Source organism: Diabrotica undecimpunctata, chromosome 2 (genome assembly GCF_040954645.1).
Source record: "Diabrotica undecimpunctata isolate CICGRU chromosome 2, icDiaUnde3, whole genome shotgun sequence".
Lineage (NCBI taxonomy): Eukaryota > Metazoa > Arthropoda > Insecta > Coleoptera > Chrysomelidae > Diabrotica > Diabrotica undecimpunctata.
Window position 1 is genome coordinate 146,027,840 of NC_092804.1, and position 20,728 is coordinate 146,048,567.

General features: G+C 31.9%; 1 protein-coding gene across 1 annotated transcript in view; it reads right to left on the bottom strand.

The window, feature by feature from the left end:
- Positions 1 to 20,728, bottom strand: part of LOC140435019 (60 kDa lysophospholipase) — a 70,757-nt gene that overhangs the window by 32,025 nt on the left and 18,004 nt on the right. The window contains exons 3-4 of the mRNA XM_072523680.1: positions 7,820 to 7,943; positions 553 to 658 (exon numbers count right to left, since the gene is read on the bottom strand). Of these exons, the coding sequence (XP_072379781.1) occupies positions 553 to 658; positions 7,820 to 7,943 (230 nt within the window). The remainder of the gene's footprint in view (positions 1 to 552; positions 659 to 7,819; positions 7,944 to 20,728) is intronic.

The following is a 20,728-nucleotide window of genomic DNA, read 5'->3' on the forward strand; positions in this document are numbered from 1 at the left end:
ACTCTACGTTGAATTCTCTATTGATTTGACTAATAAAAACGAAACCGGAAGTCGACCTCAAAACCGCAATGCAATTTTTAGTTCATCAAATGTCGACATGGATATCATTTAGCAGTTAATTTTGCATGCTGATCACGAATCCGGTGTCAGATTTGCTCTATCTTGACGTTTTATGCGCGTTTCGGGTCACTTCCGGTGTCGGATCGCAACCGGAAGTACATATTTAGATTCGTCTCGACGAGACCTTTCGATCCATATATACATTGTGGGGTCTAAAACTTAAAGTAAATTTTAACTTCCGGTCATCTCAAAACCGGAAGTGAATTTTTGTACCAAAAGTATATCTTGACAATCTCATACGTAATACTAATAATATTCCGAAAAAATATTTTAATTATCTAATATGGTTTTTGAGTAAAGTGGTGGACAAGAAAAGGGCTTAGCGTTTTAGTATATAAGATTAATGTACAGTTATAGTTAAAATTGTATTTATTTTTATTATAAAATCTTAATTTAGTCAGCTGCGTAATGATATGATAGACATATACAAACCTCAATATCTTTCGCTATTCTAATCCAGTCTTTGGAGGTCATATTGCTAGAATCTAGTAATGGAGAATATTCAATCATTCTATATATAATTTTGTCTCCGCAACTCCTAAAACGTAATTTTATTAAAAAATTAAAATTTGTGGTATAAATTAAATATTCAAGAGGGAATTAAATATAGAAATACGAAGAAAAGGAGGCAAAAGCAAGGAGGCTTTGTAACATTTTGAGATTTTTGTAATATTTTGACGACTTTTTGGCAAGGTCGCACTTGCCATTGTCAGGTCAGGTAGTAAAGCTACTTGCTGTTGCTTGAAGTACCCAAGCCGCTTCAACCGCAACTGGCTCTGCAAGCAAGCAAGCAATTTAATTAAGCCCAGCCTGTGAGACATGTTCACCCCTAAGAATTACGTTCGGGTGTAACAATTCATTGGAACGAGGTGTATTAACTCGAGTAAAAACAGGAGTCACTCCACTGCGCTCCAATGCTCCAGACCATCCCTTTCCCCCTTATAGCACTCTGATGCGCGATAGGGACACAACTTTCAGCCAAATGCTCTTCATGTGGGAGTCCTGGGTAATAGAACTCCAACATGGTTTCCTAACCGAATTCAAAACTCAGGACAGCGCATTGTCGCTATAATCCTGTTATCTTACTGTGGCTTATCCGCGAACTAAAATTGCTTACTTGGGCCTCAAGTCTCCGCTCTGAGCTAGGCTCATTTCGGCGACTTAGTGCTCAAGGGGTTGGGCCCTACGTGCCCGGGTTTTGAATGATTTTTGTTATTATTTTTTTGTGGCTTGAGCCGGTTTTTGTTAGTAGTTTTTTGATTTTTTTTGTAGGATGCCTGAAACCTAATATCAGAATTAGTGCATATTAGTATAATAATTATCTACTTAAAATTAACTGGGTCCACACTACGTTGCGATTGTCCACGAGTTTTTTGAACTACGAACTATCTTCTTGGTGCGTTGTTTTTGTTATTTTTTGTAGTGTTTTCTCTCTGGTGTTTTGTTTTCTCTCTGGTGTACTTACTGATTTTCTCTCTAGTACGTTTAGTTTTATTCTACTATTTGTTGTTTGGGTCTCTTGTGATTCCATCTGTGGAAAGCGTCGTACCTCATGATCTCTCGCAATATGTGACTAGGATGGTTCTCTATCTGAGCGAACTTTGTCCTTGCTTTTTCCCTCATTATATCAGTCACTCTAATTTGTTGTAATTCTCTGAAGAGGAATCTTTCTGCAACGTATCTCGGTACGTTGACTGCTTCTCTTAGGCTGCTGTTATGTGCCGCTTGTATTTTCTTTTTTGATGTGTTACATATGTGTCCCCATGCGAGAGATGCATATGCGGAACTGGCTCTTCCGGTTAAAGCGGTTATTTATATAGTCGATCTTGGCGCGCTTATCTCGAACGGCCCTTGGTAACGCTTCTTGTGATTGGCCCTGTACGAGTATAGGTAGAAGGGGTCCTACTAGTTGGTCTTGTGGCCTGATTTATTTTTTACTTTCTCTTCAATACCATTTTCCATGTTGTTGGAAGCCTCTAAACATCATGCCTTTGGTTTAGACTGTTGTGGTTTTTTCTGTTTCTATTGATTCTCTGATTTCTCATGCTCTTTTAATTTTAATGTTAGCTAGCCTCGTCGTTTGGTTTAAGTTCATTGTATGTTCTGTATTTGAGACATTTTGTGCAAGGGATGACGTTTTTTTCCCCATTGGATATTTTTCTCGTCTAATATTGATTCTTCGATTGGTCTGTCCTATGTACAATTTAACACACTCTCCACATGGAATCTCGTATACTCATTAATTCACCAATGATATTTTTGTTTTAGCGAATGATAAAATAGTTGAGATTTTACTGTCTATATTAAATATCGTTCCTATATTATGTTTTTTAGCACCTATTTTCTCTGTTGTACCCTTTGCATATGGTAGAAGGGCTTTAGCAATCGGTTTTGCGTCTTCTGTTGGGTCCTTTATTTCTTTCTTGAGCATTCTGAGTCTTTCTCATGGTGTATGTTGCTATAGGGGGTAGAAGCTGGGACTCTGAAAGCCCAACCCGTAAAAAATTGGAGGCATTCGAAATGTGTCTATACAGGCGCATTCTTAAAATTCCTTGGACAGCAAAAGTCTCAAACGAAGAAGTGTTAAGATGAATTAGACATGCCAGAAAGCTTATTAACACAATTAAAATAATAAAAATATCTCGTATCTACGTCACATACTTCGAAACAATAATTACTCTCTTTTACATGTCATCACGCAAGGAAGAGTAGAGCGAAGAAAAGCTTGGGAAAGAAATCTTGGCTGAGGAATATAAGAGATTGGACTATCCTCAGTGTTGAACAGCGATTTCATGTTGCAAAAGACGTGAGTACTATTTCAAGTAAGGACATACCGTTTGCAGATAGTTAAATCTATTTTCATCGACATTATGCCGTTAAGTTTAATACTTTTAAGTTTGCAGTATACAACCACTGCTTATTGTTGCGGTTATTAGCGCAAGTACTTTAACTGAATATTGACCGATCATTCCGAAATATTCGTTCTGAACAAAAAATCAATTATTGTAATCCGTTTGGATATTTGATTTAATTTGATGATTAAATATAGGCAAATTACAACAGAAGTAATCAATACTTCGATACAAGTTTTTTAACTACCATAGTATACAGCCAACTCCCGGGATCTATCCTACTTTAAGTTTATATTCATTTTTTTATACGAAGTAGGATTCGACTTTTTAAATAAATTTATGTATTTAACAAAGCATACAAGAATAACTAGGGAGGTATTCTAGTAATAATTAAGTGAATATAAAGAAACTAAAGACCACAGATAATATTAAAATTAAGAAAAATAATAATGGCCATATACAAAAAAATTATAATATTTTCAATTCGCTACCCAATATGAATGGAAAGTGTACGAGGAGAGTTTTGAGATTATTTTAAAATTAAGCTTTTTGAAAATTATAAAATTCTACTAGTAAATAGACGTTGTAGATATCACATTGTTAGGGAAAGGATATATTTAGATATTATAAATGGTTAAAAATAGGTTTTTATCAAAGTGCAAATTTATGGTATGACGTATTTTTTACTACAAAAATAAAAATATTATCTAACACTAAGATATAATAATGAAAATCATGGGACCTTAGAATACTGTATTATCACTATTATGTGATATTTTTGTAATGAAATGGTGAAACAAACTGAAAGTGACAGTACTAATGTGGAGGTTAAATAGACTTGTACAGTTACAATTAAAGATCGCAGCTGACTGACACCTATCTTCTGTTGGTAATGATATTGCTAAATCGCTAAATGTATTTTTAATAAACATGTCTTAACTCCATATACTAATACTGAAAATATATAAGATCGAATGTTGGGTACTCTTATTTCCAAATCGAGAATACTACACGTTAGAAGTGGCATCATTTGGGTAAATTATGGTTTTTCAATTTATATTAAATTTGTCTAGTCTGACGTATGAACATTTGTTTCATATCCTGCTGATATTTTTCTGCTTGTTCTCTACTTTTTATAAACATATATTTAATGTTTTAGTGTTCTCCATCTGCAGTAGTATTTCTCCTGGTATCTATCTTATCTGCTTTTTTATATGTTAGTATGTTTTATAGGACGAGTATTGCTGATATACCGTATTATAAGTCTCATGAGTCATCTCCTAAAATTGTTTCTAAAGATAATTCATAAGAGAATCTACAAGCCGTATGAAAGTCAAATTGCCCTCAACCAGTTTGGATGCACAAATTCTGTTGGTACTAGAGAGGCTTTGTTCTCAGTACAAGTCTTATTCCAGAGATGCAGAGACGTCAACTGCAACGTATACGCACGTCTGGTTGATTACGAGAAAGCGTTTGATCGAGTACAGCATGCTAAGATGATGCAAATACTAAAATCATGCATGGAGTGAGGCAAGGCTGTAGTTTGTCTCCTCTAATCTTCAATCTGTACTTTGAAAGAATATTAATCGAAGTTTTGCACGAAACTAAAAAAGGTATTCTACTAAATGTTTACCGGCTAAATAACATCAGATATGCAGATGACACCATAGTATTTGCGGACAACTTAGAAGACCTACAAGTTCTTATGAACAAAATCACGTATTACAGTCAACAATATGGAGTCAATGTAAATGTTAAAAAGACAAAGCTTATGATAATTAGCAAGAAAAGGATAACAGAAGGTCAACTCTACGTCAACCAATCCTCTGTAGAAAAAGTGACGCACTAAAACTATCTCGACACCATAATAAATGAAGAATGGACCAACAACCAGGAGATTAGAGCACGCATCGGAAAAGGTAGGTCCACCTTCAATCGGATAGGGGCCTTCTTCAAGTGTCATAACCTCTCTTTTGATACAAAAGTAAGAATGCTGCGATGCTACATCTTCTCTGTCCTTTTTTATAGTGTTGAATCGTGGACCTTGAACGAAAATATGTGCAGAACACTGGAAGCATTTGAGATGTGGCTATATCGGAGAATGTTTAAGATCCTGTGGACTGACCGAGTCACAAATGAGGAGGTCCTCAGAGGAATGAATAAGAACTGAGAGGTACTGACCACCATCAAATCTCGAAAGTTACAGTTCTTGGAACATATTATGCGAAATGAATCCAGATATGCTCCCCTTCAAGCCATCCTGCAAGGAAAAATATTTGAAAAACGAGGTTCAGGAAGAAGAAGAACATCTTGGGGAAAGAACCTCAGAATCTGGTTCAATACAACATCTGTGCAGCTTTTCTGCGCTGCTGCAGATAAGATAAAGATTGCCATGATGATCGTCAACATTCCTAACGGATAGGCACATCAAGAAGAAGAATTGTTGATGTTGTGGAACGCATAGCGGAATTGGGCAGGCCATGTAGCGAGAATGCATGACCCACGATGGACAAGCAAAATTACACATTGGAGGCCAAGAGCAGATAAACGTAGTAGAGGAAGACCATCTACACGTTGGGCTGACGACATTAGGCGTATCACGAAAAATTGGCAACAAAGAGCACAAAATCGCAAAAAAAGGAGGAGTTTAAGGGAGGCCTATGTCCAGCAGTAGACGTGGATGATGATGATGATGATGATCATCATTATGATGATGATAATGATGATGATGATGATAATGATGATGATGATAATGATGATGATGATGATGATTATGATGATGATGATGATGATGATGATGATGATGATGATAATGATGATGACTTGTTTGATTATTTCGTCGTTAATTACAATTTTTTGTTTTGTCTTGCCTTTCTAATTTCTTCAATGATTTTGTCTATTATTAAGTTGAAGAATAGTGGACATCTATCAACCTGTTATACTCTTTAATTAATTATCCTTTATCATTCTGTTGAATTTATTTTTTCTTTTAGAAATTGGAACATTTTTTCTAATATAACGTAGTCTTCGGCTTTAGTCACATTTAAAAAGCATATATAGGCAGATGCAATGCTTTCCCACTAATTTGTGTTGTTATTAATATATCATCTATAGTTGATCTATTTCATCGAAAGCCTTTTTATACTTTCTATGTATTTTTTATTAGAAAAAGCGAGATAACCGAATATACCAATACTGCTTTCATTCGTAAATTACACAATGGCTTTTGATTCAGTAAAACGGAATTATTTTAAAGTATAATGGAAAATATGGGAGTATCTAACCACCTAGTTATCCTAATAAGAAACCTGTATGATAAAAAAAGCATCGTTTTTACACAACGTTTCTCTGGTATTCGAGTAATGTGACTTAACCACCTGACTCTCTGTGCTTTGGATTTTTGTACAATTAGAAGTTTTCCATACATCTCCATTACCTCCTTATTTGTTCTTCTATGCCAGTTTCCCCCTAATACCATCAAAAATCTTCCACAACACCTTCCTTTCCCAGATCTCGATTTTGTAATATTGTAATTTTGTAATTTTGTAATTTTGTAATTTTGTAATTTTGTAATTTTGTAATTTTGTAATTTTGTAATTTTGTAATTTTGTAATTTTGTAATTTTGTAATTTTGTAATTTTGTAATTTTGTAATTTTGTAATTTTGTAATTTTGTAATTTTGTAATTTTGTAATTTTGTAATTTTGTAATTTTGTAATTTTGTAATTTTGTAATTTTGTAATTTTGTAATTTTATAATTTTGTAATTTTGTAATTTTGTAATTTTGTAATTTTGTAATTTTGTAATTTTGTAATTTTGTAATTTTGCTCGTTTAACGTGAGTCGTGCATTCTCGCTACATGGTCTGCCCAGTTCTATTTCAGTTCCGCTATGCGTTCCACAACATCAGCAATACTCGTCCTTCTTCGCAGATCTTCGTTTCTTATTCGGTCCAGTAACGCCACTTTCAGCATAGACCGTTCCATTCGTCTCTGTGTCACTCTCAATTTCGAAGCCGTAGTCTTGGTTAGAGTCACAGTCAAATACTTTTCTTTTGAGACTAATTGATATGTTGGCCCTAAGTGTGTCTTGCAGGTTTCCAAAGGCTGCCCACGCTAAAGTAATTCGTCTTTGGATTTCGCATGTTTGGTTATCCTACGTATATTTCTCCAACAGTTCTACCACTTTGTCTTAAATAGTTAAATGGTTACTGAGAACTATATTTGTCATAAACTTAGTTTTCGTAAAGTTCATTCTGAGGCCCACCTTCGAACATGCAAAGTTCAATTCATTTAACATATCTGTGGCTTCTCCTTAATTATCTGTGATAAGCACAATGTTATATGCGAAACGGAAATGGTTAAGCTGTGGTCCCAATTGACCATCTTTAAGGCATACTATAATGCCCTTATGAATAATTTTGGTGACAATGTATCTCCCTGCCTTATCCAACGTTTTATTGAAATAATAAAGCGATTCACTCAATTTGACAATAAATTAATTGTAGAATATAGTTTGCTGTTTGTTAGAGGGTCCGACTGCATTGTTTTCGCAGACTGTCTTATTTTGTGTGGTTTTTAACAGTTACTTCATACTGTCCCATTATTTAGTTGTTACTAATTTTTACATATGTTGATGATCCTTATGACTTTAGTAAGTTATATGGATTGTATAAAACATTACATTTTGTGATTATTTATCATTTAAAATATTGCTTATATAGCATTACTATCATAATAATTAAAAAATAATAATAAATTAACAGTGAAACCTGAATTTGCTATATATTTTAATTTGTTTTATTATATAGTTGTTAGGGCTCATATTAATAAATAAATTAAGTACATACTGTGGTAATACCATTTCATTCTCTTTTAGTCTATCTTCTAAAAAGAGATTCGCCCATTTCGCGTCATGTAGTTCAGGATTGTTTTTAATTTTCTTTAAGAATGCATTCTGTGCTGGTATAAGAGCTGAAAAAATAAATATATATAAAGAAAAAAATATAATACACACTACTAAAATGTTCTTTTGGTATTTATTACAAAGATATGATACATTAACGAAAATCATGCAATTTGCAGTTTTATCCTCGTGTTAAATTTATTTAAACTTATATTTAAGCAACAATTGATAACTTAAACAACCAGTATTTTTAGTTTTTTGATAAAATTGTGTGCAAATACTAGGTTAAAGTTATTTCAACACGAATAAAATAAAATCGTAGTTATAAACAAAACAATTACAATTTCTTTAGATCTTGGTGTGTACTAAACTTTACATACAAGTTGTTTTATATTAAATAAACAAAGGAAAGTTATTCACTGTTGCATAAATCTCTTATCTGCTATCCTACGTATTATTGCTGATGGAATTTCTTAATTGTTTTTATTTTTGTTTATTCCAATTCATTTTAAAACGCAAAATTTCTTTTTTTTGCCTTTGAGCCTTATATGAAAAACAGTTTGTTCACCTTTGGTTTATTATGTAATCGTTTCTCCAGCATATTATGGTGTTTATTATGGATTGTCATACCCTATTAACTTATATATTTTTAGAGGATAAGCAAAACACTCCCCCTAGTATATTTTGATAATAATCTATCATTTAAAAATTTCGAACTTTCTATGATCCTCTTCATGTGATAATTTTGTAGTCATAATTTTTTATATTATGTAGGCACCTACAAACAATTTTCTTGTGGCATTTTAATATAATTTACTATTGTTATTAATAATTATTCACAATTCTAGTTTAAAATACGTTTATTTTAACGTTTCGATTATTAATGTAAGGTCCGTGTATAATATTGCTTAGGTTGGCAGCACTAGCAGACAAGGCAGGGATGTCAATCAGTTACTCAATAGGCTGACTAAGTTATAAAACCTTACCCGTTGTCAAGGAGTACAAATAAAATATAAAAAACGGGTGTGTGCGGTAGAAGTTATACTTCTATACTTACACGCGTTCGCCGTTACAAATTTATATGGGAACCAATCTGCACAATCATTACATATATGTAATGCTATAGGTAAGAGAGAGCAGAAAGAGAAACAGAATTAGGTATATGGTGCATCGTTTGCTGTATATAAACAACATTTGACCTGTAATAGAAGTATAGTGAATGAAGGATTGAATCAATATTTTGATGAAAAGTAATGGAAATAAAATACCATTATTACTAATGTGCATCTATATTGTGCAGCTATGGAGTCTTGGACAAAGAAGTGAGAAATCAAGTACAAAAAGCAAATAGACTGACAGGATGAATTATTAACACTTTATGGCGAAACAGGCACATTAACACTGAGATGAAGTCAAGAATTTATAAAGTCAGTGTAAGATCAATAATGACATATGCCTCAGAAACAAGACCCGACATAGCCACAACACAAAGGCTACTGGAAATGGCAGAGATAAGAGTGAGAGTACTAAGAAGAGTTACACGAAATACGCTGAGAGATCGAAAGAGAAGCGAAGACATTAGAAGAAAATGTACCGTACAGTGTATAAGCGAATAGACAATAAATAGAAAAAATTAAAATGGAATAACCCAATAAGCAGAATGGGGGAGACCCGTGTCGTCAAAATAGCAAGAGGTAAGTCAGTATCGGACGACCGGGCACAAGAAATTCAATAGGGTTCGATCTTGGACCAAGCTATGTATCAAGTATCAAGTTTTTAGGATTTTTCCTTTATAGTTATAGCACATAAAGGCAGAAAAATAGATAGAAAATAACTATTGAGTCCTTAATAATAAATATTAAAAGGGTCAAGAATTTTAGTATATAGTTTGTTCTTATAAATTGTGGAGATAATTACAACATATTCAATATACATTCTAGCGAAAACGAATGAATTCATTCAACGTGAAAAGAAAACGAAATAACCCAAACAACTCTTTTCTGAACCTTAAAACTTGAATTACTAAATTTTTAGGTAACTGAACTAAGCCTCAGTTTTATTAATAGCGTCTTGGAGCCATTTTGTAAAATACTTTTAAATGGGACCATGGAAGAATTAATATACTATTTGAAAGCACTCGTATAAATCATTAGGTCCCTGGATTTTTTTTATTCTTTGTGGAACCGTTTCAGAATCCCCACTAAATTGTGAAAATCTTATTAAATTAACTCTGGGTGAAAGAATAACTCTTTCTTTCCAGATGGATAACGTCACTAGTACTATCATATATATGCCAAAAAATCTTAGTTTAAAAATAAAATCGACCTTTTTTAAGATTTATCTCCATACATATAAACATATATATATACATATATAGATATATATATATATATATATATATATATATATATATATATATATATATATATATATGTAAAAGAAATTTAAAATAACAATCATTATATTTGTCCCTTTCATCTCTACGCCCATGACTACTATATGTACTAAAGATTCAATGATAAATCAAATAGTTTGGAAAATTAAATAATGTATAAAATTATCGAAACAATATTAAAAAAGATGTTATGATTTTTCCATTCTTTGATTTTTAAAACCAAAGTGACAAAAATCAGAACATAATAATTAAAAAAATATATTCCCTCATTGAGATCGAACTCGCGACTTCTGGTTCTAAATTCCGCGTTTCAACTCATTCTACCAGTAACCTTAATAATAAGGTGGCTAATCAATGTCATTATTTGGCAAGAACATTATTAAGATGTCAGTTTTTTGGTTGTATTTTGTTTTTGTGTTTATTTATTTATTGTATTCCAAAAATGGAAAGTTTATTACGAATCATAGAAGTTCCAGAAAGAATATTTATTTGTAAACGACTTTGGCCAAGTGTATATATCTACCGAATTAATTTAAAATAATAATAATATCAATAAATATTAAATATATTTACAAAAGGAACATTTTTATTCCCGAGAGAGAAAGAGAGAGAAAATATATCTTTTGTCTCTCTCTCTCTCTTACCTATATCTTACATATGTAATGATTTTGCCGATTCACTCCCGTACAAACTTCCAACGTCAAACGCGAGTATCGAAGTATAACTTCAAAAACTTATGTGTGTATATCTTTATGTAGATGTTCACAGTTAACATAATAATAGATGGTGCCAGGTCTATAAGAGCCATAAAAATAAGAATTTAGTTGTAACGAATCTATGAATTTGAGTCTGCCAAGGCACCAAACAGCATCACGTTTAATTAGCATACCAATCAAAATTATGAAAAGTTTTTGAATAGTTTTTTTATCTATATAACAGCAACTTGACTGTGTAAGAAAGATGACGAAATCAAAATTGCAATTTTCTTAAACTTATCTAGCAAAGATGTTCAAAACATTTTCAGAACATCAAAGTGTGTTGGGACGAGGGGAAAAAGTATGATAAAGTAATACAGGAGTTCGAGGAGTATTGCTTGCTATTTTGAAACCAAACATATAATAGATATAAGCTCTTCAACAGAAGTTAAGGTGAAGATAAAGAATTTGATAGGTGCCTGACAGGCATTAAAATGTTAGCAAAAGCTATATTATTTTGGAATACTAGAAGATTTACTTGTCAGTAATAAAATAGTGAGTAGCATTAGAGACGAGCCAATGCTTCATCTTTTTCTTCTTCTTTTTATGTAGACATGACTTTGTCTGTTTTTCAATGTCCCTCCAGGAAGTTGTCGTTCCATCGTTTTCTTGGTCTTCCCACTGATCGTGTTTCTATTGGGGAACCGTCTCTTGCTGTCTTTACTACTCTATTTGTTCTAATTCGGCTTATATGATCGTTCCATTCTACTCTTCTTTTTCTTACCCAGTTCTTGATGTTCTCCCCTTGCATCTACGTCGTATATTTGGACCTCTAGCTCTGTCCATAGTGCCATGCCATCTTTTTCCTCTCTGTATCAGGTCGTGTTTCTGCTGCATATATCATTATTGGTCTGATGACTGTTTTGTAAATTCTGCCTGTCATTTCTTTCCCACTATTTTTAATTCTCCACTTTCTATTGTTTAATTCAGGCAGCCTGCGGCTCTATTTACTCCATTCACTCGATTTTCCACTTCAGTTTCGAGCTTTAAGTAGCAAGATAATGTGATGCCTGATTGAAATCGTCTTCACTTTGAGAGAGTAGTATTGCGTCGTCTGCATAGCAGATTATTAGGAGTTGTTTTTCTCCCATTTGGTATCCTTTTTTAGTTCTTACTTTTTTTTATTATTTCATCCATAATTAGGTTGAACAATACAGGGAATCTCCCTGTCTTATCCCATTGCCAGCTTCAATAGGGTCGGTTAGTTCTTCTTCTACTTTTACTTTTATTGTGTTGTTTTATTAACATTTAAGATTATTAACATTTATTTTGGTTTGGTTATTAACGTTGAGTCAAGCCGAGATTCACTATAGAACAGCGAAGCAAGTGAGTTTCAATTGAAAGATCTTAGAAAAGAAATGGAAGTTAAGATCTTCAGAAGTAGAGGAAATAACAGTTTTAAAAATAGTGCTATAAAGATTCGATTAGAAGACATCGTTCGTGGCTCAAAAGTGTGAAACTATACGAACTGGTTTAAATTCACAATCACTTTTAGTATTCTGTCGAAATCGGGAACGATTTGCCGAAATTGTAGCCAACGTTCTGCGAAGAACACAAAAATGTATCTAATTTATACTAATCTTAAATGTTATTTTATACTGAGAGAGGAGAGAGCTAGGACCCACCCTTAAGTGGAAAAACCTGTTTAAGCATGTTTAAGGCAACCAAAATCAAGAACACCTTCCAAAAAATGAACAGGTTAAATATTGATATCCTCGTAATAAGCGAGATGGGATCGCCTAGTTCAGGAAAAATTAATATAAACGCTTCCATATTTTTGTTAAAACAGTATCCTGCTACATGGCATGGAAGCCTGGGCACTGGCAACTAGCTCGTGATGATGCCTGGAAAACTTTGAGATGTGGATATTCGGCTGCATTCTAAAAATTCCATGGAATGACCATGTTAGAAATGAAAAAGTTTTCAGACGTATAAATAGAGATCGTGAACTGTAGAACTTATTAAAAAACGTAAAACATCTTATCTTAGACATATATTCAGACTCGAGAGATATAACTTCCTTCGACTAATAATGGATGAAAACAAAGAAGGAAAGCTTGGTCCTGGCAGACAACAAATGAACTGGCTGAGTAGCATCGAGGATTGAACAGGACTAGACCTCCATACCCTAATAAGAAAACCACAGGATAGAGACGAATTTGCATATGTCATCGCTAACCTTCATTAGAGACAGCACGCAAAGAAGATTTTATACTTATAAGGGATGCAAATAGCATATGCCAATCAAGTATGAACGCTGTTTAAAGAGTTAGAGATACTATTGAATACAGTTAAATCTATTTTTTCTAATCCTAAGTTGGAAAAGTATTAAAACTGTTTTACGTTTCACTACATTGCTATTTTGAACCAACAGTTATTTAAGAAAAAAATAGATATGTGGTATTTGTTTAGTGTAAAATAAATTTGATTTTTTAAGCTATAAATAAAGTTTGTGACGTCAAACTGATATTTCTTTCTTATAATTTTGATGAAAATTTATAATTTTCGGGGACCGCAACGAATTTTTGTATGATAGTTGAAGCTGCAAATATTTCATGCTCATTTTTGATACCAAAAATTTAAAAAATCGATATGATTTTTATACACTCTGTTCACTGAACCCAGTTCCAATTGTCTAGCAAATTTATTAATTATTTTTTTGCTCCGTTTGGCAAATTTTGACTTCGACCGGAAGTTACTATAGAACTAATAACACCTGCTCATATTTACTTTGTAAATTAAAATAAAAAAATATTTGCGTGCAGTTTATTGTTTTAGTGTTTTACTATTTTAAAAGATTTTCCTATCCATCTGAAAGACTAAACATCAAATAAAAATAGATATACTTTCTAATTTGGTAAAATTTGAAAAAATATAATTGGCAAGAAAATCGTATTTTTAATATATTTTAAAAAAATCATTGTCTATGTATATTTTAATTCTAGATAGTAATAATGACCCTGAACTAGTTAAAAAATGAGCTCTGATATCAGTTATGTACGAACTAGTCCAAGACTAAATTGTTTCCAAATTACATTAAATATTTATACATACCAATTTATTTGGAACATTAAGAACTTAAAATTTCCAAGCAAATATTACTTCTTAATATGATTGTGAAATATATAACTACGTCATTGAAATAGACAAAGCAGGAAATGTAAATAAATATTATACAAATGTATAATTCTGATAAAGAATAAAATAGGTATTTATAGCTATTAAACCACTTCGATTAAGAAGTGGTTTAATAGCAAGTCGATTAAGAAGTTTTCATCGATTAAATAGTTATGTTGTTGAGAATACACGCATCCCTAATAAAAATTATATTAGTCAAGAATAGTCAGAAAAAATCTTTTTAGGGACTATCTGAAATGAGTACGAATATACCATGCGGTCCATATGTATGGAATAAATTCATTTTTGGCGTTATTATGTACTATCTGAAAAAAACCTGAAACAGGTCGATTTTTATTCTTAAATTGACAATTTACAGTATGAAAATATTATCCCCTTCCAGAACACCCCGTGAATTATAAGAACCCCCTCGAAAATTTTAAATAACAAAGGGGGTCGTGTGACACCTTATTAGAAAGGAATTTTAGTCCTCTGTTCAGAAATATAAAGTGTTTTAAGTTTGGTGCAATCATAACTGAGAAAATTGATTTTTAAAATGTAAAATTTTGATAATGTCTCTATCACAAAACTTTAGGTTGAATGAAGATAATAATGTCACATAATATTTAGAATGTATTTTTCAATGTAATTTTCAATTCAATTAAATGTTCAAAATAACCACCATTTACTTCTTGACAATAGCCGAGGTGATTTTGGAATTATCGCACAACATTTTGTACGACCTCGGCGGTTATTTTGTTAATTTCTTCCGTTATCCCAACTTTTAAATCAGCAATACTGTTTGGTCTATTAAAACATACTTTAGATTTTAAATAACCCCATAAGAAGTAATCGAGAGGAGTCAAATCGGGGATCTAGCCGGCCATTCGATCGTTCCACGTCTTCCAATCCACCTATTGGGAAAAGCCTCGTTTAAATAATTTCTAACTATACGCGCAAAATGCGGAACAGCTCTGTCTTGTTGGTATTAAATAGATCGATCTATCTCATTTGGATGATTGGCATCAGGAAAAATTTTTCGTAATGTAGGCACTTAAAAGTTAATCAAAAAATCTAGATAAACCTCACCATCAACTGTGCCCTCAAAAAAATAAGGACCAATAATTTTATTGTTAATGATACCAGCCCAAATGTTAATTTTTTTATGATATTGCGTGGGTCTCACACACCCAGTGAGGATTTTCTCTGAGTTTGTTAACCGTTCCGTTTAAATGAAACGTTGCTTCATCAGAAAAAACTATTTTGTTTATGAACTGCAAATCTGCGTTCATTCTGCCCATCATCATTTCATAGAATTCTTGCCTTTTATCGGGATCATCTTCATTTAACTCCTGAACTAACTGAACTTTGTAAGGGTGGTATTTTTCTTTATGCAAAACTCTCAAAATAAATGATATACTTACATCATTGAAGGCGGCCAGTTTTCGAGTTGTCTTATGAGGATTTTCCTCAATCTCTAGAAGTATATCTAACTTTTTTTCATCAGTAAATTTAACATTTCTACCTGGTTCAATTCTACAATTCTACCAGTTCAATTTTTCTAACTGTAGACTGCGAAACTTGTTGACCATATTATTTATTATTAAACATTTCACAAACCTCCTTTAAAGTAACTTGTTAAACTGTTTGTTCGGGCTGTTAGGCCGTTGTCTTACGAGATTAGTTCTCGACGTTTCGCCAACACTAGGGGTTGGCATCTTCTGGAGATGTTACTGCTTCGCTTGTCCTGAAACTGACAGTTTCAGTAGTAGGTCTTTTTAATACAAAAATGTATTAATACATTTTGCAGATATTATGAATATAAATTTTTAGTGGCACTGAAATTTTTCACAAATATCAAACAGTAATATAATTTTCATACCAACTAAGATTTAAGTTAATCTCGATTACCAAAAATCAAAATTCAATTGAACTGTTTTATGAGATTTACTATTTTTATTGTGATATCAGTTTAAAATACGTTTATTTTAATGTTTCGATTTCCGCTTCGGAAATCAATGATGTCTTAATGAAAATACATCATATCGTTACCACACTATTATAAGTTTTAAAATTTATATAAAAATATAACATCTATAAATATATTTGCTAATTATTAAGATATATAGAAGTATGTAAATAATATTTAACGACAAATAAGTGAGCTGGGTATATACAATTAATAGTTTTATTATTATTAATACAATAAATTTTGTTTTAATTGCCAACAAACGATCATCCGCTTTTTTAATTATAAATTGGTCCTTATTATTTAAAGTCATATCCAATGGTATATATGGACACATACTAAATAGGCATGCTAATCAGATGCTAGGCTCATACCAAGTTGGCTTCAGAAATAATAGGACCGTAAAAGATCTAATATTTTCGTTAAAGGAAATATAAACCACGTGTTATGAATATAAACCTGTAGAGATGTACATACAGATGTACAAAGCATTGAGATACCTAGATTACCCATTATTAAAGTTACTAATATTACCTAATTATTAAAGTTCATAAAATTAACACTAACTGACACTGAAAACGAAATAATTTGGAAAGTATTAAGATTAAAGACATTTAGAGTAAGCAGATAATTTATACAAGGCGATCCACTGTTCACAATACGTTTTTATATTATATTAGAAGCAGTGATGACAAAAAGTAGAATACATAAAGACGGATGCATATTTAACAACGAACATCAGTGTCTAGTATTTGCAGGTCGTGTACCTAGACTTAAAGACCAAGAAGGAATGAATAAGAATCGTGGCGAAATAGATGGTAAAGCTTGACACAAATTGTAAAAGTGGGCTTTTGTGGTAAGCACCAATTTAACAAGGATATGGGATTGGCAGATGTAGTAGCCAATGTAACAAAAATGAAACATATGTGCTCACAACAAAATATTTGTGAGATTTAATGCAGTTTGGCTAGCAGGCTATGCGAGAGGATGACCAATTAAACTCAGGAAGGATTAGGCCAATATGTATGCCTGTAAAAGATAGTTCAGTTCAGTATCAAGGATAAGTGAACAAGAAAAGAGTACTGAAATAAGGAACGAACTAAAAAGAAAATGTTGGGCGCCAGGAAAGTATCAATGTTACTTCCCAAAGTATTATATTATATTGCTGTAAATAAAAGGGTAAAAAGATACTAATTAAACAGATATTATATACAACCCAATTTAATCCCCACTTTGTTATAGAAAATATACAATTTACAATTAATTAAACATATATTAATCTTCAAATATAATGTACAGTTAATGGAATACAATATAATGGAATACCTGACTAAGAAAAGAAAACAATAACCCTGTCAACTAATATGTTTACCTTAATACTAAATTAAATATTAAGAAAAGTACAAACTATTTGTTTAACAAAAAAGGTAATTTACTCGCCTACTAGTATTTCGATTAAAAATATCTAGGCAAGTAAAATTGACGCTATCCTGACGGGATAGATGCCAAAAGGTCTATCTATGTGTTAAAAGGAAAGAAATAATAATAATTCTCAGGTTATCATCATCGTCATTAACATCCTGGCAGATGTGTTGTAGTTTATCATTAAGCTTCAGCAGCTCTGATAGCCTGATCGATGATACTTCTTCATTTCTAAATTTCAAGGGTAAATATATTTTTAAAAGAAATAATTTGAAACCCCTGGTTTAATGAGAAATCTTCTTCTCATGACGCCGTCTCCTTTCGAAGGTTGGCGATCCAAATGGTAATTGTAGTTCTGGAAACTGCTGCGCGAAAGATTTCTACGGATGAGCGGTCGAACCATCTCCTCAGGTCTTTCAGCCACGAGTTTTGGCGTCTTCCTACTGATCTTTTGCCCTGTACTTTTCCTTCCAGTATAACTTGAAGTAATTCATATCTTTAGCCTCTCAACACATGACCCAAGTATTGCATTTTCTTTTCTTTGATTATTCTTAGTAATTCTTTTTGTTTACACATGCGACGAAGTACCTCAACATTAGTAACACTTTGTACCCATGAAATTCTCAATATTCGTCTATATATATATATATATATATATATATATATATATATATATATATATATATATATATACATCTCAAAGGCATCTATCCTTTTTTTCCATTGTCCAACTTTCACAGCCATGCAGTTAGACAGTAAAAGTTGTAAAAAATGTTTTAATGCTCATGAATGTTTTCCTTGCTTGTTCGATTCTTGATAGGATTTCTTTTTTGGATTACACTGACTATTGATATTTGTTCCCAAATATTTTATGGAATTTAAGTTCTATTATTTGACCCTTGGCATACACCTGTACGTTTATTGGTGTCTTTGAAAATACTAAAGTTTTAGTTTTGGAAACGTTTAGATGTAAACCGAACATTTCGCTGTGGTGAACTACCGCATTTATTATATTTTTAATAATACATATTTATTTTTATTTCACATAAACAGTTATTACAAATAAAAATATCCAAATGTATCATTAAACATTACATTGAGTTTAACCTTCTAACAAAACAGAATTAAAAATATGGTGATGTACCAAATGACGAAAAAGATGTACTAACTGCCATATATCGAAATGAACTTCCAAACTTTACTAAATTATTATTAAATTATCAAGGTTAATTAAATTGAAAAGAAAACTAAAATATGACAATTAGCTGATTCATAAAACTTATATTTATTTATAAACCTTTAAACTGAAATGAGAACAAATCTAAGTATATTAAAGATAAATGTTTATTTACAAAAATTTAACAAAACTACTTTGAAATAAGTAAAAAAAATAAAATAAGACTTGCTCACAATCAATTTAATTTTGCCACCAAAACGACCGGTTTCGCTTACTACACTTTGCTAAGCATCTTCAGGTCTAACGGTACCAGGTAAATTAAATGTTGCCGGTACAAGAATTATTAATTAATGATTCGTGAAACATAGTTCAAACTATCCTGGATTAATGGTGATATATGACCATCTGTTTTATTGTAACTATTTGACAATTAGCTGGGAAGTTCTTGAGGGGAGAGATATTGTAATTATTTGTTAAATGAAAGTGATCTTTTATGTTATTAAATTATTAAAAGTTATTTACATTTATTTCATAGATATATTTTAGAAATGTGTGTTCATTAATTGGATTTTTTAATTAAAAGGATAGTTATATGACAATGAATGAAGTTAGATGTACAGTTTTGTGGGTGTGCAACTGCTTTAAATTGTAATTATCAAATTTTGATAAATTGAATTTGGTTTCTGTTTTGGCAGAAAATTGTGATGTCAGATATATTAAAATTACTAAAATTAAAACACTTAAGGACAATCAAAGACAATTAGGGACAAACAGAACACAATTAAAGAGACAAAACAGACAATTAAATTAAAAAAGGGGGCACTTATTGGTACTACATCACTTATTAGGAGAGGAACTGGTAAAGACTCTAAAAAAGAGGTCTCTTAAATTCTAGTAGACAACAAAAAACTAAGTTCTTACTTAATATCTATTTATCTCACTAATAAATACTGCGAAATAACATTTTGAGATTAAATCACCGCCTTCTAACCAAAGCTCATCGAATTAAGCCATAATTTGCCGGTTTTTAAAACGCTCTGAGATGTGCCGTGAAGGCTCAGACCCATATTTGTTCCCTTTGACTGCTACACTAACGAATTTCCTATGACAAAAAATCCGGATTCAAACAATGAAATCTCCTGCTCCGGCAGCAGGTCCACTGCGTCGTCATCTCGTCCTCCCAAAATCATTCTCATTTCAGCATACATTTTCCCACTAACCTAAGTGGATAGATTCAGATTTATTTTCACAGTAAATATATAGCCGCAATCAAGATAAAAAGAAAACGCAATTTCTGTTATTATAAACAGACTAAAAATGTTTATAATATCAATCTCAGAGAAGCAAAAAGATTAAGAATCTTTTTCGATATTTTATTATATACGGGGTGAAACGAAAATGTTACATATGTTATAGCTCATAATTACATGAACAATTTTTATCCCGGTGCCATCTCTTTTCTAAACTCCCATCACATTTGTATGACTGATGTGCTGTGCAAATCAAATAGAGGACTCCGAAGAAGGTCAACAACTCAGTCCTGTGCACATTCCTGCAATATCTATCTCTCAAATATTGCGTTTTATTTCTATGTTCATTTGTACATAAATTCGTAAAAATTAGGATTTCATCAACCATATCAATATTGATAACAGTAAAAAATGCAAAAATTTCTGTTTTTATTTGACGTGCAGTTCCTTTCAAGCCCGGCTGTACTCATATTATGTTTTTGTTGCTTTATCTTAAACGTGACAAAAGAAGTTTTATACCAATTACTTGCTTTATTCTTCAACGTTTTCGTAAAACACATCCTCCTCATCTGATATATCATGTTCTAAACATGTATCGTCTTGGTTCTTCTCAATTTGTTGCTCATCCAAATCGCTATTAGTCTCCAATATCTCATCTGTTTTATCTTCAATATCTATCATCTACGTAGAATTTTCTCTAATTGTGCTTGGATTAACACTTTCTTTGTATTTTTACGAGACGTGGTAATCTAGAATTATAAAATAAGA